General features: G+C 50.0%; 1 protein-coding gene across 11 annotated transcripts in view; it reads right to left on the reverse strand.

The window, feature by feature from the left end:
- Positions 1 to 9,693: 9,693 nt before the first annotated feature.
- TMEM229B (transmembrane protein 229B) overlaps positions 9,694 to 26,279 on the reverse strand; it is a 34,684-nt gene continuing 18,098 nt past the window's right edge. For 6 of the 11 annotated variants that reach the window (XM_016131330.2, XM_016131329.2, XM_016131328.2 and 3 more), the window contains exons 2-3: positions 22,521 to 22,701; positions 9,694 to 13,316 (exon numbers count right to left, since the gene is read on the reverse strand). In XM_016131330.2, the coding sequence (XP_015986816.1) occupies positions 12,795 to 13,298 (504 nt within the window). In that variant the 5' untranslated portion in view covers positions 13,299 to 13,316; positions 22,521 to 22,701 and the 3' untranslated portion in view covers positions 9,694 to 12,794. Of the gene's footprint in view, positions 13,320 to 15,614; positions 17,582 to 18,335; positions 19,067 to 22,520; positions 22,702 to 26,279 lie in introns of those variants that run through there. The other 5 variants (XM_016131324.2, XM_016131333.2, XM_016131332.2 and 2 more) reach the window with 5 other exon arrangements.

Raw genomic sequence — 26,279 nt, forward strand, 5'->3', positions numbered from 1 at the left:
GTAGCCCCAACATACACATTATGTGACTATTTCATCCTCACCAGCCCTACAGGTCAAACCCAGAATGAATGAATAAATGAACGTGTAAATAATCAAGGAATAAGGTAGGACAATGTGTATGTCAGTCCTTAGAGACTATGGAAATTATTGCCTCCTTTAAATTCATTTATAATAATCACTTATTTATAATAATTATCACTTACATATAATAAACATTGCAAAGGAGTTCATTTGTTCATTCATTTATTCTCTCACTCATTCACAAATATTAATTAAGCATCTGCTTTAGGTCAGGCACAGTTCTCAGCACTGGGACAAGTTAGACACGTGTCCTACCCTCTGGATCTTACATTTCAGTGGAGAGGACAGAATAAAGAGACAAATAAATGAACAAGGAAAGAAATCACACTTTGGAAAGTGGCCAGTTGTCACAACCCCACAGCCGCAGTCTTTCACAGCTTTCTCTGTCTTCTAGGACATCACAATGAGAAAGATGACGTGGACTCAATATAGGAAACCTCCCTGGGCCAGTGAGCCAGTGAGCCAGGCTCAAGCCACCTTGAACTGGCTCCCTAGTGCAGGCTGGCTAGGGAGTCTCTGTTGTTGGCACCAAGTGCCCTGGAGCAGCAGGCTGGCTGGGCCAGGAGATGACAGAACACCTGAGGCCCTGGCTAGTGGTGGATAAGGACATGGCTGCTCTCTGGTGCCAGGTATCCTTCTCGGCTGGCCAGAGAGCTGCTGTCGGCTGCTGACCCCTATGGCCTGACATGTCCCTGCCTCAGCAGCCAGGAGTAGGAGAAGAGGGCGGAACTGGCCAGTCCCTTGTGACAGAAAATCCTGAAGCCCTTGAAACCTGAGGAGACAGGCTGAGGTCAGCTCTTGCCTCTGTTCCCTCATTAGGGGTGAACTTTAGGCTTCAGATCTTTGCTGCCCTGAACGAGGGACTCCTCATTGTGAGTGGATTCAGGGGCGACGGAATCAAAGTGGGGACTGCCCTAGGGAGAATGAGTGTGGAGGCAGACCCGTGGTAGAGGCAGTCTCCTCCTCAGGCCCAGAGCTGATGGCATGACGAGCAGTTCTCTGCCCTTGACAGACTCATAATAACACCTGCCAATTCTCTCATCGCTCATTCGATACACGCTTATTGAGCTCCTACTATGTGCGGGACCCACACTGTGCTGGGTGCTTGAGATGTGCCAGTGAGGGACATGTGGTCTTCGGCCCCTCTCAGATCACTTGAGAACTTTGTTCTTTCTAAAGCATTTGTCAAGATTTCAGGTGATCCTCATTACATTCCTGAGTCCTCTGAGAGCATCGCTATCATTCTCATTTGATGGATGGGCAGGAAGGAGGCAGAGAAGAGTTAAGTACTTTGCTTAAGGATAGTTAGATAGGACCAGCAACCAGGTCTTATTCAGTTCTTTACTGACTGCCCTGGGAGTCAGAGAAGTGGTACTTTATATTGATTTTTAATAGTTCACCCTGACCATTGAAAAGGCATAACTTGATGAGTTAGGGACGGCTCTATGGAACCCCTGACCTTGTTTTCATTATTCACTATTTCATTTTTAGCACCTTCCTCCTGTGTATAACCAAGGCCCTTGCCAGGCAAGGGGATGCATCAGAGACCTATTTAAAGTTCTCATTTTCAGCACTCACATCACACCCTGGTGCCCACTTGACCTGCCCTCTTAGAAGGCCTCACTGGCTGGATGCAAACGCAGCTTGATTTGAAGTTGAAAGGCCTCCCGGGTGACACATAAGCTTCTTAAGGGTCAGTGACACAGCTTATGCTTCTGTGCCTCTTCCAAACACCAAAGAGCACCCTGTTCCCCGTGTAAGCACTCAGAAAACCCTAATTGATCAGTTGATTGGAAACAACAAATATAAGTCAAAGTGCCTGGAAATACAATCTCCCAAAGGCTGCCGGCCAGCCGGGGGCTCCAGGGACAGGTGCTTTCAGATCAATGTGCTTGCTCATCCCCAAGACGAAGTTTAAAGTGAGTGACTGAGCATTATCTTAGAACAGTGCAAAATTGGAAACATGCAAATAGGGGAATAGCTAAGCTAACTGGTTATATCAAGATTTTGGAAGATTATGGTTTTTAGAAATGACAATGCAATGCAATGCAATATAATACAGAGAGATGTATACCAGTTACCAAAGTGAGAAAAGCATAATGTGAAAATAATGTAGAAATATATATAATACACTTACAAAGCTGAGATGAAAACTTGATAATTTAGTAGGCTCTTTTTCTTTTCTTTTTTTAAATTCACGAAGCAAAGGGAATGGTTGTATAACAAGGTCATGTCCACCACATCTGTGCAATATGATGGGAAGAGTCCCTGGGCCAGGTGAACAGATGACCCAGGGATCCTGATGCCACCAATTATGGACCATTTACTCTTGAACAGCCCACTATCCTAATCTTTAGTTATCTGTGTAGTGGGAATATTAATACTTACCCCAACTATCTCACAAGTAAGAATATAAAGCCATTTAAAGTCTTTTTTACCCCATTTAGTATGATATGCATGTTTCCATGTAGAAATAATGTGTTTGACTATGGGGTGCTGACTTACACCTGGCTCAGGAGTTAGAAAACATAGTATATAAATGTTACTATTTTTCTTAAATCCCAAAAGTCTTACAAAATCCCATGGGTTTGGGGTAAGTAATCATGGACCTGTACTAAGCATATTATTTTATTTTACTTAACCTTTATAATAATCCTATAGAATAGATTTTATCATTCCCATTTTACAGATGAAAAAACTTGTGTGTATAGAGATTGAGTAATTTGCCTTCCTATTAATAATAAGTGGCCTGAGTGCAGAAATGCTTATTGAAGTGACATCTGCTTTTGACTTGTGGGACTTACAAATGAGAATATTTCTCCTAATATCTGACATTAATTGCATGCTAAGCATTCGACAACTCTGGGAGGGATGGACTTTTATAAGCCCCATTTTCAGATGAGGAAACTGAGGCTTAGACAGGTTATGTAACATACTTACGTGAATCGGGGACCTGGGATTCAAACTCAGGTCTAATGACTCCAAAGCCTGGGATTTGGATCTTTCGTTGGGCAATCAGGAACGTGGAATATAGATGGCCACATTCTGGAAAGACCGAGGAAGGGTCTGGCTTCAAACAGAGTTACGAATGTGGAGCAGTTTGCCTCTTTCCATTTCCTGGTCCTTCCCCCTCCCTTGCCCGCCCCCTCCCTGCTTCTGGACAACAAAGTCAGCTATCATCTCAAGGACACAAAATGTAAGCCAGGATTGGATGTCAAGCGCCTTCAGCAGAGTCATAGGAAGAAAAAAATATGTGAATAACCAGAAAGGATTCACAGAAATGTCAATCGGTAGGAGAAAAAAAAAATGTTTCGTAGGCTATTCATGGCCTACACAAAGGCAGAAATGATGAGTTCTTCCTGCAAAGGTGCCATCTGGTCCTGCTGGTCAGCAGGCCTGAGATCCTGAGGGAACAGATTGAGCGAAAGTCAGCAAAATAACACCTCACGTCATTCTGTTTTCATTTCTAAAGTGATCCAAGGAGGAAGTTTGCCCTTTGGTGTTGAAGAAGTCCAGACTCTTGCCTCCTCAGAGGTTCTGCCTCCTGCCTTTTCCTTTGGACTTGGTTCAGCAGCAGAGACGGGGCAAGTTGGGGAGGCAGTGGGCACTCGTTGTCCTTGACTGTCCACCAAGAGGCTTGGCCGACTGTCTGCCTCTGAAGGACTCCTGGGGACCTACTGCAGAAAAGGACAGCTCCTAAATCAGATTTGTCCAGTTTGGACATGGAAAGTCCCACATCCTGGGAAACTCTTTAGTCCCAGCACAACTGGTCACCCAACAACTGACAGGGTGGTGGGCAGAGCTGGCCAATGAAAATTCCCCCAAGGGCAATCAATGGTCACAAGACTTTTAATAATAGGGATGTTTAACATTTCGTTTTAAGATATCTGCTGTGCTGAACTGGAATGTGATGTCTCCTCTGCTTGCTCCAAGCCTTCAAATAGTTACTTCTACACTCGGCCTTGGATGGGGTGGGGGGCAGGGGAAGCAGGCACTAGAATATGTTTCCAGTAAATTAGACTAAACTAACTAAATGTGAACTAAATCCATTGAGCTAAATCTCAGAGGGACTCGGTGTCTTGTCAAAGACAGGGTAAGTGGCAGAGGCAGGGTTAAAAGTAAAGTCTGTCTGATTCAATACTTGTGCTATTCCCCCACCCCTTGACCTGCTTGCTCTGGGATGTCCTAATACTGCCCAGAGACTCTGTTATGTGGGCTCCCAGATAGCTTCAGGAGGGCTCTGCAGACCCGGCTCATAAAGGTTAGAGAATATGATGTGGAATCTGTGTGTGATTGTGTGTGTGTGTGTGTGTGTGTGTGTGTGTGTGTGTGACAGAGGAGGGTGGAGGAGGGAGGGGGAAAGGAGGGGGAAGAAGAAAGAGGAAGAGAGGAAGAGGGAGAGAGGAGGAGAGGGGGAGAGAGAGTTAGTTTGTAAAACCCTGAAGGACCCAGCCTGGTACAAGCTCCCCAAGGGCTGGAGTGCTTATGTAACAGGTAAAAACCAAACAGCCCCATCTTTTAGTTATACTGACCCCAACCATGACCCAGCCTCCAGGAGGACGGGACAGACACTAGGGGGAGCATGGGGCCTCAGGCTCTGCCTACAGTCTTCCCCTGCCTGGTCCTGATCCTTAGGAGGGGTTCCGGGAGGGGCTGGGCCAGGCCCCCAACTCTCCATCCTCCTCTTCCCCGCATCTCCTCCTATCCGGGCCTTCAGAGCCTACACACTCTGAGCCCTGCTTGCCTCTCTCACACACATCCTGTACCACTCCTCACCAAGTTCTAGCCTTTTATCTGTTCCTCAAACTATCCAAACTCATTCCCATCTTGGACTTTTGTCCTAGCTGTTTCCTCTGCATGAAATACTCTTTTCCCATCTTCACGTGCCTGACCCTCCTCATTATCCAGGCCTCAGTCCAAATATTACCTCTTCCAAAAGACCTTTCGGGGCCACCCAATCTAAAGGAGCTCCGTATTCATTTGCTTACCATCTGTTTGAATGTATTATAACTTCTTGTTTCCTGTTTGTTTATTATCTGTCTCTTCCCGCCTTAGTTTAAGACATTTCATGACCTAGGCCTGGCTTCCTGTGGACTTCATTGCTCACCCCTGGTTGCTTCTGCAGACCCGTGGGCACCCTGGTCTCTCTGGGTTCCCAGCCTTTTCACACGTTGTCTTTTCTGCCTGGAGGCCTGCTCTTCGCCTCGCCTCCTGCTTCGCCCCCCTCTCCTGGCTATATCAGACATGCAAATATTTCCTGACCCCGTAAATCAAGTTCATTCTTTTTCCCTAAGTCAGTCCATCGGAGTTCTTGGCGCCCTGTAGTTCAGGTGAAGTCATCATGCAGGGAGGGCAGAGACTGGGTCTGCTTTGTTCACTGTTGTCCCGCAAGCCTAGCACTGGACATGTCGCATGGTAGGGTGAACGGGCAAATGAAAGCCTGCTGTATTGACAGCACTGAAAGGACTTAGCTACCGCTGCTGGCGGGCTGTCACATGGAGAGTTTCCAGGGACACAGGTCCCATCCTGAGTTTTCCTGAACTAAATTGAGAGCTGGAGCCAGGGAGAGCTCAAAGTAAACAGATCCCAATGCTGCTGGCTGTAAGTGAGCTCATCAGTCTGTAGTTAGGCTAAGGGAAAGAGTAAGAAGAGTGTTCCAGGGAGAGGAACACAGGGGCCAGAGGCCCAGAGGCAGTGAGCGGGGAGTTGCTGGGGAAACTGTAAGTCATTCTCCCTGGATTGCACAGGATGGAGGGGGAGGTGAGAAATGAGGTCAAATCACAAAGGGCAGCGTAAGCCTCGCTAAGGTGGTGAGCTTGATCCTACAGGTATTGGGAGATTACTAAAGTGTCTGCAGTAGGCAGTGAATTGGTCAGATCTCCATCTAAATGAAAATCACAGCAGCTACAGGATGCATCTTGGGATGGAGAGCTCCATCCTCAACCTAAATCCTCGCGTTCCCTCCTGGGTTAACCCACACTGTATTCTAGCTCTCGCTCTTAATGAATTCCTTTCTAAATGGATACAGGGTGCAAAGGCTTCAGCAGAGATCTTCCTTCTTAACCTCCATGGTGGGTTGAATGGCGGCCCCTCAAAAGATACAGTCACATCCAAATCCCTGGAACGTGTGAATGTGACTGAATTTGGAAAAAGGGTCTTTGCAGGTGTGATTAAATTAAGGGTCTTCAGATGAAATCATTTTGTATTACCTAGATGAGGCTTAAATCCTTAAAAGGGGCAGAAGAGGAGATGGAGACAGAAGAGGAGGAAGCCACATGGCCATGGAGACAGAACTTGGAGTAATGCTGCCGCAAGCTGAGGAGGCCAAGAAATGCCACAGCCATCAGACACTGGTAGAGGCAAAGGGAAACTCTTCCCAAAGGCCTCCACGGCCTCCTGCTGACTCCTCGATTTTGGACTTCTGACCTCCAGTATTTTGAGAGAATACATTTCTGTTGTTTTAAGCCACCCATTTATGGTACTTTGTTTTAGTAGCCCTAGAAAACTAATATAACCCCATTCTTGAAATGAGAAGCTTCAGCCTCAGGACCCTCTGTCATTGACCAACGCTTATAAACCAGAAAACTTTCTTTCTGTTTGGAATGTGTGATTGTGACAGAGGCAAGCGGCCAGACCAGGCTACCTTCTCCTCTGTGCTGTTTGGCACTGAAAGGGCACCTTTCCCCACACCAAGAAAGTGTATCATCAGAGTGAAGCAATGGACAGATCAACGGAGCTGGGTCTTTGGCCAACATCCAAAGACCGAGAATGAAGCTGGGACGCTGGCAGGGCTTCTACAGGGACTGATGGTTTGGAAAGGAGAAGTAGGACAGTGAGTTGCCCTATGGTGGTCAGGCACAGATAAGGCAGGAATGGTTGTCATTCAAGCAGGATTCTTAGCTTTGGGTTCCCAAAGAAGACTTGGTGCTCTGGAACATCCAGCCTGGCATTTAGTGTAGGCTTCCTGGGGACGACTCTTGATGAGACTTCATTTCTCAAGAGTTCCTCAAAGCACACACTGTGTGCTGGCTTTGTTTTGTACTTACCCATTTAGGTACCTTCCAGGGCACAAAGTCTGCAGCTCTGGTCAGTGAGAAGCCAGCCTACCTCTGAAGGCGCCGGTACTCAGCCATCAGGTCTGCAGTGTCTCTTTCCTGGGGAATCCTTACCTATGCCAGTAGACAAGTCAGATTCCTCTGTTGGAGGCTCCTCTTCTGAAGGACTAGCAACATCGCAGCGACAGAACGATCTGCATGAGCATCCATGCGACGTCTTTCTCGCTGGCTAGCACCCCGGTAACTAGTCTGGTCCTGCGCTCACTGTAAGTGTCCAATAAGATGCTGAAGCACTAACTAGGTTAATTCTCAGGCCCATCCGAGAGTTCAGAAGGAGAAAGTTTTCATCTGGTAGTTTCCAACCCTCTGAGAACACCCACAGTTAAGGGCCCAGGCTTACTATCAAGAGAAGGAAATAGAATCAAAGGGAAAAGGCCCTGGGCAAAGGCAAAATGTGTATGAGAGGGAGAGCTGTCAACCCTAAACCCAGGATTGCAAGGGGCCCAAATTTCACAAACCTCCCTGCGCAAGGAAGGATCCTTGTGCCAATTGTTTAAAGTCTTATCTAAAATGACATCCCAAGTCTACGAACATGCCACCCTGAACAAGCCCAATCCTGTCTGATCTCGGAAGCTAAGCAGGGTCGGGCTTACTACTTGGATGGGAGACCACCTCGGAAGACCAGGTGCTGTAGGTGTAAAAAATAAAAAACAAGGGATTATAAGGTGACAAGGTCCTTGCAATCTGTGAGGTCAACCAAGGGTTGCCTCGCCTAAAAATAAATAAATAAGTAAATAAGTAAATAAATAAATAAATAAATAAATAGGCATCCCGAACCTCCTTCCTCATCACCTCATCTCTCCCCCAACTGAATATTAACTTCTCTTTATGACTAGCATGTGGATGGGCTGGACTCTTAATGACGTTTGAATCTTATCAAAGTACAAAAGGGCTCCTGCCTCATCACAAATCCTGCCCAAAGTGTCTTCAGCTCACACTGAAACAAAAAGAGTGATATAGTAAATCGGGCTGCAGACTGGTTGCCACCAGACCGCTGCTGTAAAACAGGGAGCTAATGATGCTCACCTGAGATGGCAGAAAATGCAGAAATGCCTGTGAGCCCCCCGTACCGCGCCCGGCCATAGTTGCAGAACTTGCAGTGTGGTGCGAGCTGTGTGTGATGAGTCAGTTGCTCTCTTTTCCTGGACCTGTTTCCCTGCCCACCAAACACAGGCCATCCAGCTGCCCCCCTTGGTTGCACCAGAGGACAGTCTGGACAATACACCCTTCTGAGACAGGTACCTCCACCAGAAGGGCAAGGTCATTGTCATTCATCCACTGTTACTAATCAAGCATTAGGCAAAGGCTGGGCAGATTTTATAAGATACAGCCAAGGTCCTTGGCCTTAACTTTCCTGGAGAATTTCTCTCAATGTAGTGTTGTCAGAAGACCCCTTTGGATTGGGTGAGGAGGTGAGGAAGGACAGTGTCAAGAAAGGAAGGCACCCACTGAATAGAGTACAGAAGGAGCTGGCCAGTTAGGAAGGGTCTTGAGTCCCCTCAGCCTTTTTTTTTCCGGGCCCCACCTCTTGCCTCTGCTCTGAAGTTTCATAGGTAGACTCTGTTTCATTATGCTTGCCTCTTTCTTTCTATAGAAACCCGCTCTAAGGAAATAGCTTTATAAATTTGTTTATAGTAACATGTACATGACTGTTGAGCCTTTATACTCACTCAGTTTTATATGGGGAAATCTTGCAGTCAAAGAAATGAATACCTTCAAGTGCGGGAGGCAGAGCGCCTTCTGAACGATTCAGAAAGCACCCTGCCTCTTCCATCCAGAAAACCAGTGTGTTCTACAGCCTGGTTGTGGAAGGGGGGTGGTTAAGCCAAGTGGGTTTAGTTGCACTAGGCAAATTCTGAACCCTCTGTCCTCTTCCTGGAAGTAGGGAAGTGGGCAGGAGAACGATGGGAGGAGGGGAGGACAAGGGACGCTAGGTAGAGCAGAGGTACACAAAGTAAGGAAGGATTAGTCCCTCCAAATACACATCTCAAGGGGCACAGTGCTCCCAAGGGACTGCAGAACTCTGTTTCTTAAAAGTGTGACTTTCAGTGTAATGGAAAGTAAAGGGCATGGTCTTCCAGCTCTTTGGGGGCACCCTCAGTCTATTCCTATGCCCTCCTGCCCCTTGAGACATCCCAGGTCCTGGCTGATGTGTTCCAGAAGAACTCATTTCAAGGCCAGATGCAGCTAACCTGTAGCCAACCTGGATATTATCCGGAACCTCTCAGCTGCCTTGTATCCTGGGAACAAGTAAGGCCTGGACCACATTATGCTGCCGATGGGGCAGGGGACAGGGGGAGGGGTTGGTGGAGAATTCCAGGTACCAGAGAGGTTCGTAGTAGAGACAGTGAAAAGGACTGGCAGGAAGTACCACCTGCCCCACCCAGGAGGCCTGATTCAGGACAGTGTGATGCCAGGGTGTAAAGGGCCTGGCTCCCAGCAGCCCCTAGGAAAGGGCTTCAAAACAGTAGAAACAGAGATGGGTCAGAGCCAGTCCTGGAACACAAACACCAGTATATTTTATGTGCATGAATGTGAAAAGAAAGAGAGACCAACAGAGACAGAGCAGGCAATGGGCGCACAAACCAGTCTTGTGTCCTTCTGAAGAACTGCCACAATTCGGAGACAGTCCCACCTGCCTAAAACGCACTTTTGCAGAACTGGGGTGGGTCAAGGTGGACGGTCCTCTCCTGGCCTTAGCCATAGCTCCTCCAGGGCTGGCCTCACTATGCATCCCTTACGATTATGTCTGCACATCCCAGAGCTTTATAAATACCGGTTCTCATGAACTGACCCCCTCAGTGGCTTCCTCCCCAGGAGACCCATACAGAGGCCAAGGGACCAGGACAAAAGGGACTCATGGGCACTCCTCAGGTATTATTGCTGAGAATAAGCATAGGCCATTGTGATGCCATTACGACTCACTGGCATCGGAGGGAACAGGGCACAAAGGACAAAATGCCTAGCAGACACCAGAAGCGGTTCAACCATGCAGGGCAGCATGTGGTGATCTGGAACTCAGAGACACTGCCATGTCCAGCGGCGAGAGGCCCAGGACACCAGAGGTTCATAAATAGCAAGCAGACTCTCTCCCCCAGGACCTCTACTGCTTGGCAGGGCTGGGATTTGAGACCCTTGGGCACTAAGGAATCGGGGCCCTGAAGATACCCAAGAAAGAAGAGCTGAAGTCTGGGCTATCGCCAGTGAGCTCCGAGCCTGCATATGCTGTAGTCAAGCCCCGGCTCATTGCCTCCCCTTGCTGGGGGCTCTGTGCCCTATGAGGGACAATAGGAGCCATGGGGCACCTGAATGAAACAGAAACACAATGCTCTGCACATTGCCAGGCAGGCAGGTTTACTTCGGGACCTCCCATATGTAGGGGCTTTTAGGGCCCAGAGAGAAGATGGTGCCAAGGACTGCCCATAGGGCAACATCTGGAGCAGTCAGACTTGGTGAGTCATCCAAGGGCTGCATTGGGCTGAGAATTTTGGAAGCCTTGTGTTGGGAGACATCAACAGGCTGACCATCGGATTCCGTCGTGCTAGGGAAGAGCAAAGGCAGATAAGGTGGTCTAGGGGCCCACATGGGGGCCTGCAGGGGTGCTGGGGTCCAGGAGGCTGAGACTGCATGGTTGGGGGAGAGGACCAAGGAAACAATTACCAAGGGGGAACACGGAAGCCAAATAATATTCTTCTTCTGGACTCCTCTCCACCTGTAGATGGAAAGCAATCTACCCTCACTGGAAACACGACTCCCTGGAAGCCCCAAGCCCTGGAATTGAGGCCACAGTAGAATCAAAGGTAGGGCTGGCCCCTGCAGAATGTATTTCCTGCCTGGATTTGAGGAGCCTGCCCAGGACACAGAGACTGGGAAATACCCTTCATAGTGGACAGGGTCAACTGCAGAAAGCAACCCTGCTAAAGGCAGAGTCTCCCAGCCTTTCTCCCAGTCTGGGACACAACTTCCGCCCACACCCAACACCCCTGTCCTGGCCCAGTGCTGTCTTGCACGATCCTGGAGCAACACAGCAAGGAAGAGGAGATTCTCTCCACGGGTGGTGGTATCACTTTTTAATATTCTATAAAAAGGGAAAGGCTAATTTCTACCTAAGAGGCCTAATGTGGTCAAGAAGAGACCATGTACCATGGGATAGGCTGCATTCTGATGGACCCCTCCCCTTGGAGAGGAGGGGCAGAGCTGGAAGTGGGCCAAAGTGAAGATTTCACCTGTCCACTGCCAGCAATGTACCTGTCACAGGAAGGCAGGGCGACAAATGCCTGTGAACGTGGCAGGGTCAATACTGTTTAAGGAGCAAGCTCAAAGTGTCAGCATTGCCGGGAGGGGTGGGGAGGAGGTAGCCCTGAGGAGGTTTTGCTGCAGGGCTGGGGCTATGGCAGAACCAGAACTGAGGCCTTGCCCACAAGGACGTGCCAAAGTCCCTCCCAAAGCTGAGAGGCCTTCATCTTTTTCTCCCTCACACATTCTCCACGGGTCTCCAACAACAGATACTGCTCTTCCATCCTCTAGAATGCTAGATCGCCCCTGGCTGGCTTAAAAATAAACCAGCCGGGTATGCCTATACCTCCCCACTACCACAAACACACACATCGATTGTCTCTAGGTCCCCACTGGGGATCCGTGGGACCCATCTTGGCCTGACTGTGTGTTGTGCGTATCGTTCGTTTTTAGCTGGCCACTGTGGGGAGTGGACGTGGGCGAAGGAGAACACCAGGGCATGCCGCAGCCCACCAGGCCGGGGTGACAGTGGAGGGACGGCTGCAGAGGGCGGGCGGGGTCTGTCTCAGGGCTCCAGCTCTGGCAGCTGCTGTGTTGGCTAGGGCATTGGGGTTGGCAGTTGGTGGGGTGATTGACATGGATAAAGAGCTGCTAGTGGTAAAAGCCTTGAAAATAAGAGAAAAGGGGGAAACGCCACCGAACACACAGGGATTGAAACCTCCAAAAGCCCAAGGTTGGTGGGAATCCAGCACCAGGGGGGACCCCAGAAGGCCAAGAAAGCAGCATGGGGCCATGGGGAGGGGAGGGGAGCCAAGGGAAGGCCTTCCAGCCCTCGCAGACGGCTGCCAAGCAGCCTCCTGGCTGCCCAGTCTCTTCTTGGGCTGTAGCTCAGCAGGCTCCCGGGGAGGTATTGGTTGCAAGCAAGCACCTGAATATTGCCTAATGGAACCAGCCAAAGCCTAACTAAACCAGGTGAGAGGGCACCAGGTGGCCGAGGCAGTACCCCAAAGCCTCCTCAGACCTTGCCTCCCACCATCTGCCCACCTCTCAGAGCCTCTTAGCCAGGACAGGGCCTACTGCTTCCAAAGTCACCCAGGTAGTCTAGTCTCTGCTAAGACAGAAGTCTCCTGCCACCAGCCTCTGAGCTGAGCAGAGACCCACAGACCGTTCCCAAAGTCCTGCCTTGACACCCCACCCCCATCACCAGCCCAGACCCCCAATGCCTGTGCACAGTGGAGGGAATGAGGACTGTATGAGCCCTACAGGGCTGAGGCCATGATGGGGCAGGGCGCAGCTCCACCGGCTTGGTACCTTTCCCCACAGGGCCCAGGTGAGATCTGCCCACCCCCACCTGCCCCCAACTCAGTCAGTCTTGACGTGGCCGTTGGCCAAGGCCAGGGGGCCCCCGGGCAGCCCAGGCTCAGCGTCCTTGTCAAAGCGGAGGCGGAGGGTGTTGCGGATGATGAACTGCTCCATAATGAGGGAGCCGCAGAACCAGGGCACTGCGTACTCCAGGGTGATGAGGCCCATGAAGTCAAAGTCGAACTGGGAGTAGTCCCAGGGGCAGGCGTTGAACTGGCGCAGGATGAAGCCGGTGGTGAACTCCCACAGGTAGGTCCAGAGCGTGTAGATGAGGCAGCGCACCAGCAGCGGGCAGCGGCCCCGCAGGCGCAGGTACATGCGCTCCACGATCAGGATGGAGGTGCCGTAGATGAAGAGCGCCCACACGCTCGTGACCCCCGGGAACTTCCAGTTAAAGTTCACCACGAACTCCCAGGCCGCCGTGAACATCACCTCGCAGAAGTAGCCATGGATGGCATACAGGTACCAGCGGGACAGCGCCGTCAGGGGCTCCGCGGAAGCCATGGCGCAGGCTGGGGCCAGCTGCTGGGGACACAAGAGACGGGTGAGGGAGGGAGGAATGCGGGGAGGGGGCGAGCCGCTCCTGTTCCCTTCCCATCAACCAGACCAAATCTCTGATGTAAGCTGGGTAGAGAGGATTCCGAACCCGCCTCTACGGTTCCCTTTGGCTACCAACCATAATCTTGACTTCATTCCAGGTTCATCACTTTATTCCGTATTCCTTACCTTAGCCAGGTGGGCATGAGAAGTGAACAACGCCCCCTTGCCTTCCTCAGAGTAACTCTACTCACATGCTGCTTGGAAGGAGGTGTTTACTGCTCTCCCTACAAAAAGTTTTTTGGATTACCTGTGGTCAGTTAAAGAGTCACCTGTCCTGGCTCACTAATCTCCCCCATTTCTAGGCTACTAGCTGATTTCTCGCCAGGCCCATCCACTAGGATCCCCGTCGCTTCCCCCACTTCTTCTTAAGCAGTTCCACATTATTCATATTCCTGAGATCTTTCTAATCATGCTATCACATTCGTCTTTAATGTGCATGTGTTCACATATACACAACATAATATTTATTATTCTAACTATTTTTAAGTGTACAATTAAGTGGTATTAAGTACATTCACATTGTTGTGTAACCAGCCGCCACCGCCATCCATCTCCAGACCTTTTTCATTATTCCAGCTGAAACTCCATATTCATTAAACACTAACTCACATCCCCTCCCCAGACCCCGGCAACCACCAGTCTATTTTGTGTCTGTAAGTTTGACTACTCCAGGTACCTCATTGAAGTGGACTCATACAATATCCGTCCTTTTGTGGCTGGCTTATTTCACATAGCATAATGTCTTCAAGGTTCATCCATACTGAGGCATGTTTCAGAATTCCTTTCACCTTATAAGGCTGCATAATATTCCATTGTGATCTATGTGTCTAGATATATCACATTTTGCTTATTCATTCATCCATTAATGGGTTGCTCCCACCTTTTGGCTATTGTGAATAATGCCATTTTACCACGGTGATGTGAACATCGGCATAAATATCTTCCTGTGTCCCCGCTTCTAATCTTTTGGGTATATACTCAGACGTGGAATTGGTGGGACATACGGCCATCCTACTTTTATTTTTTGAGGAATGGCCTTGCTGTTTCCCATAGCGCCTGTACCATTTTACATTCCCACCAGCAACACACGAGGGTTCCAATTTCTCCACATCCTTGCCAGCACTTGTTATTTTCTGGTTTTCTGATGATAGCCATCCCAATGAGTGTGAAGTGGTAGCTTGTGGTCACATTTATCTTTAACTGCTCCATTAAGTGGGGTCTTGGTGTTCAGTTTCGATGTTGAGAGGAAACCAGCGGCTAACATAAGAGAGAGTCCTCCCCTCCCTTTCTTTTCCATCCTCTCTTTTAACTCTGGCCAGTCTTTAAGGCCCTGGCCTGCTTCCCCAAAGACTAGCCCAGCCCACAGGCCTCTCTGCTTTCTCCTCATCCTTCACCAGCAACTGTCTGAACCACTCATTTGGCCCTTTATCAAATGCCACCCTATTTACTATTTTGAGGCACATGCCCTTTTGATCCAACTAGCCTGTGTACCCCTTGAGGGCGGCAACTGTTTCTAGTCTTCTCCTCTGCAGCCACGGCACAGGCCTCTCCTGAGCAGGCATTCTCAAAATGACACACATTATTTACACAGGGGGGGGGGAGGGGAGTTCAGAACTGCATGAGCATAGGAAGGCAGAGCAGGAGAACATGAATCCCAGTTCTGCCAGCTGCCAGTGGATACCAGGCTTGACGTTGCCATCAATACCCTCTCCAAGGTGGGAGCAGGGTCAGAGGTTAACGAGATGACATCTACAGTCTGCTTGCCTATCTGAGAACCCCAGTCTCATCTTTCAGCTCCAGTGGGCCTGCTCACAATAATACCCACCCTTGTGCATTGCTTCGTGATCTTTCAAATACTCTCGTTCACATTTTGTCATTGGTTCTTACACAGTTAAGATTCATGTGAAGGGCTCATAGTTCTACTCCCACTTTTTAAGAGAGACAGTCGAGGCTCAGAGGGAAGTCATTTATCCCATATCCCAGCACCAGTAAATGGAAGAGCTGAGACTAGAATCCATAGCTCTTGATTTCTACTTCAAAATTCATCCCACTGCATACTACTGTCCATCTCCTAGACACAAGCGCCTAATGTCCCTCCCCTGCTCAAAAGCATTCAATGGCTCCCCATTTCCTTATGAAACCCTATAGCATCTTTGGCCTGGCATTCAAGACTTTCCATGATCTCACTTCAATCTACTTTCATTTATTATTACAGCTTACGTGTCTATAGGTTGGCAGATCATGGGACTCGAGAATTCCACCGGGAGACTGTGAGTCTTCTGGGGGCTCTGTCTTACGCTTGGCTGTGGTGGCTCTGCTCCACTTGTCTCTCACCCCCTTTCTGGGCCCAGGGGACAAACCCCAGCACGTTCTTCTCATGGCAATGGCAGAGGCACAGAGCAAGTAAGCCCGGCTGCACCAGAGCTTTTCAAGACTCTGGTTAATCATGCCCATTAGCATCTTATTGGGTGAAGCAAGTCACATGGCAAAGCACCAGGTCAGCCATTAACTCCTGTCCTTTCTACCCCTTAAATATCTTTGAAATTCATCTCCTTCTCTTCATTCCTTTCTCATTGCTGCAGCTCTGGTTCAAGCCTTTGTCATCTCTCACCTGGATGACTCCAAACAATCTCCCAACTTGTCTTCTCCCTTGCCTGGCTCCTTTCCAATTCACCATCTCATTATGAAAGAGCCTGTAGAAACACTAATCTTTCTAAAATGCAAATCTGATGATTCTCCCCACTTAAAGCCCATTAGTGGATCTTTAACATGTACATCGTAAGGCTCAACCCCCTAGGGGTGGCTGGCAAAGCCTGTTTGTGACCCACGTCTGCTTCAAATCCTGTCCTCCAAACCTTTTACATTGCTGTTTTTTTCGACCTGGGCTGCCCTTCTCAACTGCTACCACCGCCATCACCATCCCTACCCATGGCCCGTGAACTCATAATCCCTCAAGAGCCAGCTCCTCTTCCGTGAAGACTGTCTGAAGCAGCTCCAACTCCAGCTCTAGCCACTGCCCCGTCTGTCCACCTTTGCACCCAGCTGTCAGCACTCAGCTTTGCCATGGCTCATCTGAAGGCCGCTCTAGCAGCCACTCGATGAACGTCTGCTTAATACAATGTTAAGAGGAAAAAAGCAGTACCTTAACCTGAATGTTTGATATGATTTTGATTTTTCAAAAGCATACATACATGCAAATATACCAAAACTTTAGCCACAATCATCTCTGGAGGGTGACATCATAAGTGACTTTTATTTCCTTCTTTGTACTTTTCTGTATAGTCTACAATTTTTTTAATATGTACATATAACTTTTATAAAAATAAATTTTATCTAAAAAACATTTGTTGAATGAATATTACCCATCTTTGTGCCTTGTATATATGAGATGCTCAATAGATTTGCCAGACAAATGAACCTAAGGAAGCAGCTTCTTGACCCCTGAGCCGCCCCCAGCGACAAACCATGACATTCAGGTTTGAATAGAACGTACTGGTTAAGCACAGGGACTCTAGATCCTAACTGCCTGGGTTTGCATCCTGGCTAATACCTCCCACCTGCAGGGTCTAGGGCATCTTATCCGACCTCTCTGTGCCTCAGCGCCTTGTAAGTGGAGTGAGGATAATAAGAGTAACTACCTCTGAGGGTTGTAGTGAGGATGGATGAGTTAATAGATATACACTACTGAGAACACAGCCCAATGCTCAAGATAAGGTGGCTGTCATTCTGGCACCGAGCCAGGCTTCGTGGTTGGCTTCCGTCGCTCAGAGTGACCTCTCCTACCTTACCCCTCACTAGCAGTCACACAGTCTTCCTTGCCAAGCAAGACAGGTCTTCCCCTCCACCCAGAGCACCATCCTGGCAGCCAAATAACTTGTGAGAACAATAACGGTACATACGGCCTGAGGAAGAAGGAAGACTCAGCTGAGGAGAGTCAACGTGAGCGTCCAGCTTCCACGAAGCTGAGAGGGGAAGGGTTTCAGAAGCAGCCCTCTAGAGGCCAGCCTCGGAAAGAAGGGTGGAATGAAAGGGCTAGTGTTCCTGGCAGGGCTTCTCACACCCTGTCATCCTGAACCCCCGACAGACCACTCTGCCTCCCACCCGACTCGGGCCCCTCCGAACTTGGGTCTGTCCACCTGACCTGCACTCGCACCCCTGGCTCCTCCGTCCCACAGGATCTGAGGAGAGGGCTTACCATTTAGCTGCGTGGCAGCCTGACATGACAAGTGGGTTCATCACTCAGGTAAGCTCCTGACTTTGACACCGATGTTATAACCCTGCTCTCCTTGACCTTTGGTCTCATCTTTTGGGACTGCAAAGAATGGTTTCCCAATCGGTAACAAATCAGAGGCTCCAGCCACCCCTGGAGCAGGTGACATGGAAGAGCTGGATTCCCAAACCCTATGACCAGAAGCAAGATTAAAGAAGGAGCTGTTAAAGGGAGACAGAGGGCAAGCTGCTGAACAGAAGAGAGGATGGGGGAGAAAGAGGGTGAGCCAGAGGCCTGGATTCCATTTCTGAAATCTTCCATACCTGGAAGAACAAAGGAAGGTGGAGAGGAAGCAGACCTAGGCAAGGTCAGACCACGTCTAAGGGGTCACTCAAGGAGAACACACCTGGTCCATGCAAGTCAAACGGGGGAGACCGTAAGTCTGGCTGGGGCCAGGAGATGGGGGCGAAGACAGGGACCAGGGATATGAGGAAGTGTCATCACCTGGGACGGCGGCTCACGCTGCGGTGGGACAGATGCTGAGATGAGAGGCGGGCATGGCTCAGGTGCACTCTCAGAACTCCATGCCCCAAACCCACGTCTAATAACCGCAGGAGCTGTGCTTACACTCTGAGCTAGGACAGGCTCACGCACCCTCTGCTGAGCCCAACGGACACCTGTCCCTGCCCGGAGTCCCCTTCCTGAGCCCTTTACCCCAGACCCTGCGGTACCTCCTTGCTCAGCCTGGGATCAGAGCCCTGGAAGAGCCACCATCAGGAAGTAGCAGCAGCACGCTGGACGTTGCCTCTTTCTCCTGGTGACAAACACACCATCCTGAGGACCATGACACAAAAATGGGACAGCCCAGGAAAGCAAACACAGGGCGGAGTGAAGAGAAGGAGAGCATAAGACTGAAGCAGGAGAAAAAAGTCTGAAGAGCAGTGGACAATTTCACAAGAGCGATTTTACCAAACAACACTCAAGTACAAGTGTTGACACTCCTCATACTTCTTGATGAAAGGGCCTGGGAACAGAGAGTTCCAGCGAAGGACCAAAACTCAAAGACACTTGTCAGGGCAGGGCACTGCCTCTCCAAGGGGACAGGTGATTGGAAGGGAGGGGGCTGGCCTTCAGAGCCCTGCTCCCTAGGTGTATCTCACCTGCCGAGAGCAGTGAGCAGAGAGTGCAGTTGAGAGGGGCAAAGAGAATGCCATAAAAGTCCAAGGCAGGCCGGAGGTGAAGCCAGAGGACATGATTGTCCTCTGGTTTTGCCAAAAACTCCCATCATGAAGCTGAAGTGCCACAACACAACGGACACTGGGAATTTTTGTCCAAAAGAGCATCTTGCGAGAATATCTGGCTTCCCCTTCCATGGAGCCAAGTGAGGCAGGCCTTCCTCTTTCACCCATTCACTTCCCAAATTTTACTCCCCAACCTCAGGCACCAAAATCACTATAGTCCTACGCTCTGGGGAGATGCACAGCCCTTCTGGGGCGGGGGGTGGGGGAGGGGTGGGGGGCTGAGAGCAAGGCAGTGGGGGACGGCTCGAGTAACCTGAGTCCCATGCTGGAGGCCAGTGGAATCAGTGAGGGGTGGGCAGCTGCTCTTTCATCTGTGTGCAAGACGTGAGGTCTGAAACGATCCTGAGCTTGCCCTGTGGCTATCAAATTGGGGTTGTGGGGAGGGAAACAGGCTTACCTCAGGGCCAAAGGGAAGCAAGTGCAGGAAAACACCTGTGGTCACTGGCTGGCCCAGATGCCAGGGTCTACCCTCTCGTGTTGTGGGCATCCCCCAGGAAAGGCCCCTGGGACAAGCCTCCTTCCATCTCCCAAGTCGCAATAATGATAATAATCAGGCACTCTTCTCAGCACTTTTCGTGTATATAGTAACTCAGATATTCATCAAGCCCATTCAACAGATGGGAGATGAAGGCAGAGAAAGGCTAAATAATTAGCCTAAGTACTTACGGCTATAAAAGACAGAGATACAAAAAAGGGGAAAAGAAGAAAAAGAAGAAAATTAAAAAAAGGCAGAGCTAGCGTTCAAACCCAGCTCCAGAGCCTTCACTCCCAGCCAGCACACTGCACTGCTTGAGGCTGGCAAGAGGCTCTTCCGAGGGTACTAACATTTCCTGAGCTTCTGCTTCTGGAAGGCTGGGATAGTGTATGAAGATAAAACAGGATGCAAGAAGGATATGAAATTCTAGGTAGATCATCGGTGAAGCTCAGAACTGGGTGTCAGAGCCTTTGAGGCTATTCTGAGACCAAGTTCTGTCTTGAGGCCCAATTCTGGCAGGATCCACAAGAAAGTCCTCCGAGATCACAAGCCGACCCCCCTCAGGACCATGACAACAGCCACCTCTCAGAGCCTCAAGGCATGCGACATTCAAAGACCCCTCGCCAGGCCACACATTACTCAGAGCCTCTCTGGTGGCCCGCCCATCCCAATGCTGCTGGGAATCTCAGATGGCCCAGACCTGCCAGCCAAGAGCAGTGGCCAGCATGCAGGCTGCTCAGAGAAACCCTGTGCCTTGAACAGCAGCAGACAGCCAGGAGCAACCACCCCACACAGGGCGGCAGGCTGGGGAGGATTTTAGAGGGCCTTTAGATGCTAAGCAAATCCCAGCTGGCAGGTGCAGGGCAGGGCCAGTGGGCTTGGGGAATGGAGTCAGCCCTGGCGCAGAGGGTCCCCAGGGCTCAAGCAGCAAAGGACACTCTATGGATGGGGCCCATAGGCTGGGCATCCTGTGTGTTGCCAGCAAGGCTCTTCCCAGATCTCATGTGGCTGCACCCTATTGTCACTCAGGTCTCAACTCAACTGTCTCCCCTTAGAGACCTCTGATCTCCAATCCAAAAGAGCCTCCCCATCACTCACATCATCCCATTTCGTTTTCTTTATAGCACTTTCGCTTTCTGATACTTTGCTACTTGCTCACTATCTATCTCCCCCAGTTAGAATGAAAGCCCCATGAGGGCAGGGCCTCTCTTTTTTCACTACTGGGTAACCAGTGCCTAGAATAGTGCCTGGCAATAAGACCTACTATTACCTTTGGAATGCACGAATGAGTGAATGAGTCCAAACTGGCATGGACCCTTGAACACGAATGAGGACAGTACCAACAGCAAGCCAGCTCAGCCTTTCTCTTCTCTTTCTTGGGAAATACAGCCTTTAAAAAATTTTAAATTCTAGCATTTTAAAATATCTTTGTTATTTTTTTATTATAAAAGTAACATGTGCTCGCAGCTGAAATTTAAACATTATGGAAAGGAATGACTTAGAAAGCAAAATCCTCCACCATCCAACATCATAAAGAAAGTCACTGTTAATGATGTGTGGTGTATTCATCCAGATCAAAATTAGTTTAAAAGAAGCAAATCCATGTGTCATAGAAAGAAAAGGCATTCATAATTCCACCAAACAAGCAACCATTCTCTTTTCCCCTTTGCAATTTTTCTCATCTTTATTTTACAAGTTACCATAATGTATTTATTCTGTAACCTGACATCTTCACTTATATCATAATTGTTTTTCCAAGTCGTGATATTACCTATGTTCTCATTACTATAACGGCTGTGTAATAGTCCACCAAGTAGAAAACGACGATTTACTTAACATAGATGTTCAACAAAAGGGAGAACAACTGTTTCCCATTTCTACTGTTACAGTGACAGCACTAGAAACATCCTTCTCATGCCTGTAACAAAAGAATTCAGCCCTTTTCTTCTCTGGGACTATTTTCTAATGAAACATTTCTTATTGACATCTTCCAGAAGTGGGATCACGGGACAGAAGGGTATGCTAGTTTAAAGGCTGAGGGCGTAGATTGCTCTGGGGAATCCTGTGTCATGTGGGAAGGAGTCTCCCGTCTGAGTCACTGCGTCCCACAGTGGCCTCCACAGACATCTCTCCACTCCCACCGTCCAGGCATGCTCGCACCACCCCAGCTACAAATCAACCCAAGATAATACTTTCTGAAAGAAACCTCCAATCACAAACTGATTTCGCAAACCCAGGCTCTGTGAAATAGATTCTAGCCCCGCGTTTTAAACTCTCAACTGACAGCAGAGTCAAGCTCTACCAAAAGTTGAGAAATACATGGTTAGTCTTTTCCCTCCCTGCAAACTCCTCCGTGGAGTCTAAGGCTCTGGGTTCCCATGGACAGAGGCACCAGCTCTTCCTGACCTGCCTTCCAGGGGATCTCTCTGCCTTCTGGTCCCTGATTCCACAGTGGCACTGTCCGCCTCCAGTGGGACAGAATTGCCTTCAGGCTGGACAAGACTCTGGGGCTTGGGAAAACAGCCAATTCATTTTTTTGAAGTATCATCCAGGAAAAGCCAGAGGCCACGTGAGCGCAGGAGAGACTGCGCAGAGGCAGTCGGGCGCTCGCCCTGCAGGGAGCCGTCTAGGCTGAGGAGGAGACAAAGCTGAAGCAGCGGAGCCCGTGCTCCTCTTCAACCCCTGATGGCTACATTTATGGCAGCTCAGGTGCCACAAATCCCTCACCTCCCAGTGCCCTGGATGCTCCACCCAGAGTCACGGAAACTGCTCACAGCATCTGGGCAGAATCCAAGTCTCAGGCAAGGAACAGTTCCCATGGCACACAGGTAGAGCCCGAGGCCCAAAGCCTACAGACAAGAAAGAGAACTGGGGAAGATGCCATCTCCTATGTGCCGGGTAGCTCACGTCAATCGTGTCAGCCAAATCTGGGTCTGGCCCAGTTTTTGGAGGCCATGTGGCTTATAAAATGGCTCCAGCACAGGACATGGCCTAAAACTGCTGGACACGCCCCTCCCATTCCTGCCCTATGGCAGGCCCTTGGACAGAAAGCAGGCTCAGAACTGGGACTTCCAGACCTGGGCCCATGCTACAGACGCAGGGAGGGCTGGTGGTCCCCAGGGAGCCTGTAACATACTCACTTATCACACCCTTGAGTGTGCGGCTCAGAACAGACATCGGGATCACTGTCCAGGAGTGTCCCAAGTTAGCCTCCGCCCTGGTGCCTGGTGCGCCTCGGGGCCATTCTCAGGAGTGTGGGCAAGCATCAGCCCCAGGGCTTAGCTGGTCCTCCGATAATGGGCAGGCGGCTTCCGTGTGTCCCTGGGAATAAAAGAGGAGGTGTTCATTAGCTTCAACTGCCCCAGCTCCAACCTACCAGGCCAGCCAGAGAGGTAGCCTCAGGCAAACCCCACAAGGGCCCTGGCTCTGGACTCAGTACCAGACACTCATCCTGCCCAGGCCACCCAGGCCCTCTCCTGGAGACTGCCACCTCCTCTCAGCCATCCTGTTTGCTCGGGTCTGGTTAATCCAACAGTGAGAGCCTGGGATGTATCCCGGTTCACACATGGACAGAAGGGTATTGCAAGTGAATGTGTACATGTGTGTAAATCTCAGAGGGGATAGAATTTAAGAAGCCAACTCTATTCTCATTTAGCTTCAAATTATACCCTCACCTTCACCCTGTATTGGGTATACCTGTTCTTGAGTGTGGTCTAGAGCCTCTTGGAAGACAGGCAATGTAGGATATTTGTTTTAGTATTTGGGGAGTTAAGCACAACACAGTAAAACAAGCATACCAACAACGACAACAACAAAAATGTGCTAAAACCCTCTACCTGCAATCCCCCCACACTAATATTTATTTTATTGTATTATTTTATTATTGTTGTTGTTGAGGCCCTTCCCATTAACATCAATCAATAATTGACTGTAAACTGATATAAATCTGACTTTATAATGCCCCTTGCCACGGACATACTTTTAATATATCCCTATGACCTGACCATTTGATAGAGATCCTGACATTTATTGTTTTAAAGGGAAGGTGCTGAAGTTTCCCTAAATACCCTTGGACACAGCACCATGTGCATCCCGAGGACAGAGCTCAGGTCCAGCATAGCCCTAGCGAAGGATGCTCCAGACGCTCGGAAGCCGGATGTGAATGGGGGTAGGAGTTGGCACCATCCCCCCATGAATGGCTAAACAGAGTAGACTCCAGAGGAGCCACCCTATGCTGACACCCTTTCCCCTTCACCTACCCCAGGCTCTCTGAGCAGGGATGACTCAGGCCTTTGCTCCCTAAACTGACACTTCGCAAGGCAGCAGGGGAACTGAGAAATGAGAGGGCAAAGGTAGAAAACCTAAAATGCATTGTGTGCACACATGCTTGTAGGCAGGGAGGGTGAGCACAGCCTGGGTCTCTCCCTGGGGCCTCTGCACTGACAGAGGTGAAGGACAGGGGGCGTGGGGGGCAGTGGGCTGCTGTGCTCTGCCTTGCCTCTGTGCCTCTCTGGCTCCTCCACAAGGAGCCTCCAACTTTGTCCCACCTGTCCATCCTCCATCATCCTCCCTTTTATCAGCCTGCCTGCTGATGGGCAAGGGTCACCCTGGCACATACCTGTCATCTCGAGAAAAGGACTTTAATGGGGGCATATCCACCACCCTTGCCACCCTGGGCACCACCATGATCCTGTGCCTGGGGAATTCAATCCCACCCATGGGCACTTCCCCTTCTCTGGGCCCTAAGCAGGCCACATCAATAGCAGAAGTCAAAACAAAAAAAGAAACAGAAACCAAAGCCCACATCCTGGCAGCACAGCCTGCCAGTCTCTGCAGTCAGCCTCCAGAGCCCATTGCTGGCTGAGGTGCCTCCCAGGCAGCTGAAGCCACAGAAGTCAGAACAGGCTCCCTCTCGGGCCAGCCTCTGGACACCTCCTGCGTCCTGGTCTGCAGCTCTTACTGAGGATGCTGGTGGGGGCTGCAGGAGGAAGTGATGGTATAGCAGAGGTCCCACCTCTGCCTCAAAGTGAGAAGCTGTCCCCAGCCCCCTCCTTTGAACACCCTTCTTTGAAACCTACTGTCCCCTCTTAAAATTATTATGTGTGTTTTCCCCCCCAACATTGTGAATTCCTTGAGACCACGGAATTTCTGTTGGATGCACGGGCAAGCAAGGTAGAGATGGGTCCAGCTAAATTCTTAGGTGACGGCACCATCCAGTGTTATTAGCCAAACATAGCAATGGCTGGGGCATCATCTCCAATTTTCAGGATCCCATCATGGAAGGGCTCTCTCCTACAAAGCACTATAAATGCTGGTTTACAATGGGCAGGGCTGTCTCTGCAGATGAGGGAAGAAAGGAGGGGGCTTGCTATCCTTTCTCCCATCACCGGATTGAGAGGTGAGGATATACAGGGTGGGTGCCTTGGGTCTGAACAATACAGAAGACACATCACACAGAGAAATCTGGGGCAGGAACAGAGCATCCCAGGCATCCCTGAGACACTGTGGGCTCTTATGAGGGCAAGGGGCCAAGCTCAAGTTCAAGTCAGAGAATAACAATGCCTATTCTGTTATTTCTACAACGTGCTGGCACTCTCAAAAGGTACATCCAGTTTTCATATAAGAAGGATTCATTTCCCAAAAAGGTTTAACCAGCAGCTTCTGGCAGGAAATTCCCTCTGCATCATTCTCTCTCCTCCCCTATAACTATTTAGGGTAAGCTGGGCTTGCAGGATTGAATCTCCGCTTCTCTGACTGGAACCTAAAAATCAAATATACCCCCACCGCACCCCGCCCCCATCTCCATGGTCGGGAACCCAAGACAGGAGCTGGGAAGCAGCAGGCAAAACACTATCCCTCTTTCTCTTCCACTCTCCTCTTCCTTAACTCTCCCTAAATCTCCCTCACCCCCAGGTGCTCACACAGTAAAGAGAAAATACCCAAAAGATCTACCGAGGATCCCTCTGGTTATTCAAAGCCTCCCAACCCCCAGTTCTTCCCATGTAATCAGAAGAAATGCTTTTACTTGTCCTGTAGTAAGACCAGCCCAGAACACAAGTGGATCTGGCAACTTCCCAAACCAAGGCGTGACAGCGCTCAATGACAAATGCAACTGGAATTCCAAATCCCCCTAGAGGAAAAGCCATGTCTGGTCGGCTTCCTTTGGGGAGCAAGGAGACCCAGGCCCTGGGACCCGAATGACACAGGGCAGGTGGGTAGAGAGAGGAGACGGACCTGCCCCCAACTCCACTTGGCCTTGTCCTTCTACTCTGTGACTGCTCACTCAAGGCTTGGAATCTGGGTTTCCCTGACAGCTGAACGTCTCACCGCCCTGTCCTCCGTCTCACATGGAGACCACCTGTCCTGTCAGCCTCCTCTCCTTCCTTCCTCCGACCTATACAGCCCACTCAACTTTGCATGCCCCTCCCAATGCCCCCTCTGCACAAACCCTGACCGCGCATCGCCTGCACCTTGGAGGATAGTCTCTGACCCCAGGCTCCTCTCCTTTCCCTCTCATCCTGCCTCCTGGCACTGGGTAGCTGCTGCTTGCTGCCTGAAAGGCTGGACAGCTGCTGGGCTCTCTAATTAGCTGCCTGGCTGCCATCCCAGAGCCAGGCATGTGTTACTGTAAAGAGCTGCCTCACCTCCCCTTCATCAATAATCCCCTATGCAGATCCCATGAGGCGGCAGCTGAGGGGCCCTAGAATCCTCATCACATGAGACCAGCAAGGCTCCTCCTGTCCGCTGGAAAGGGACAGACAGTGGTCTCACAACCGCACTGACAAAGTAACCAGGAATCTGTCTGAGTTCTCGCTATTAGGATCACGTACTTAGGGTGTCCTTCGGGTTACCCCATGCCTTCAAAGCAATGCAGACCCTACCCCTCTGTTTGCCTCACC

The sequence above is a fragment of the Rousettus aegyptiacus genome, unplaced genomic scaffold, assembly GCF_014176215.1.
Source record: "Rousettus aegyptiacus isolate mRouAeg1 unplaced genomic scaffold, mRouAeg1.p scaffold_m13_p_3, whole genome shotgun sequence".
Lineage (NCBI taxonomy): Eukaryota > Metazoa > Chordata > Mammalia > Chiroptera > Pteropodidae > Rousettus > Rousettus aegyptiacus.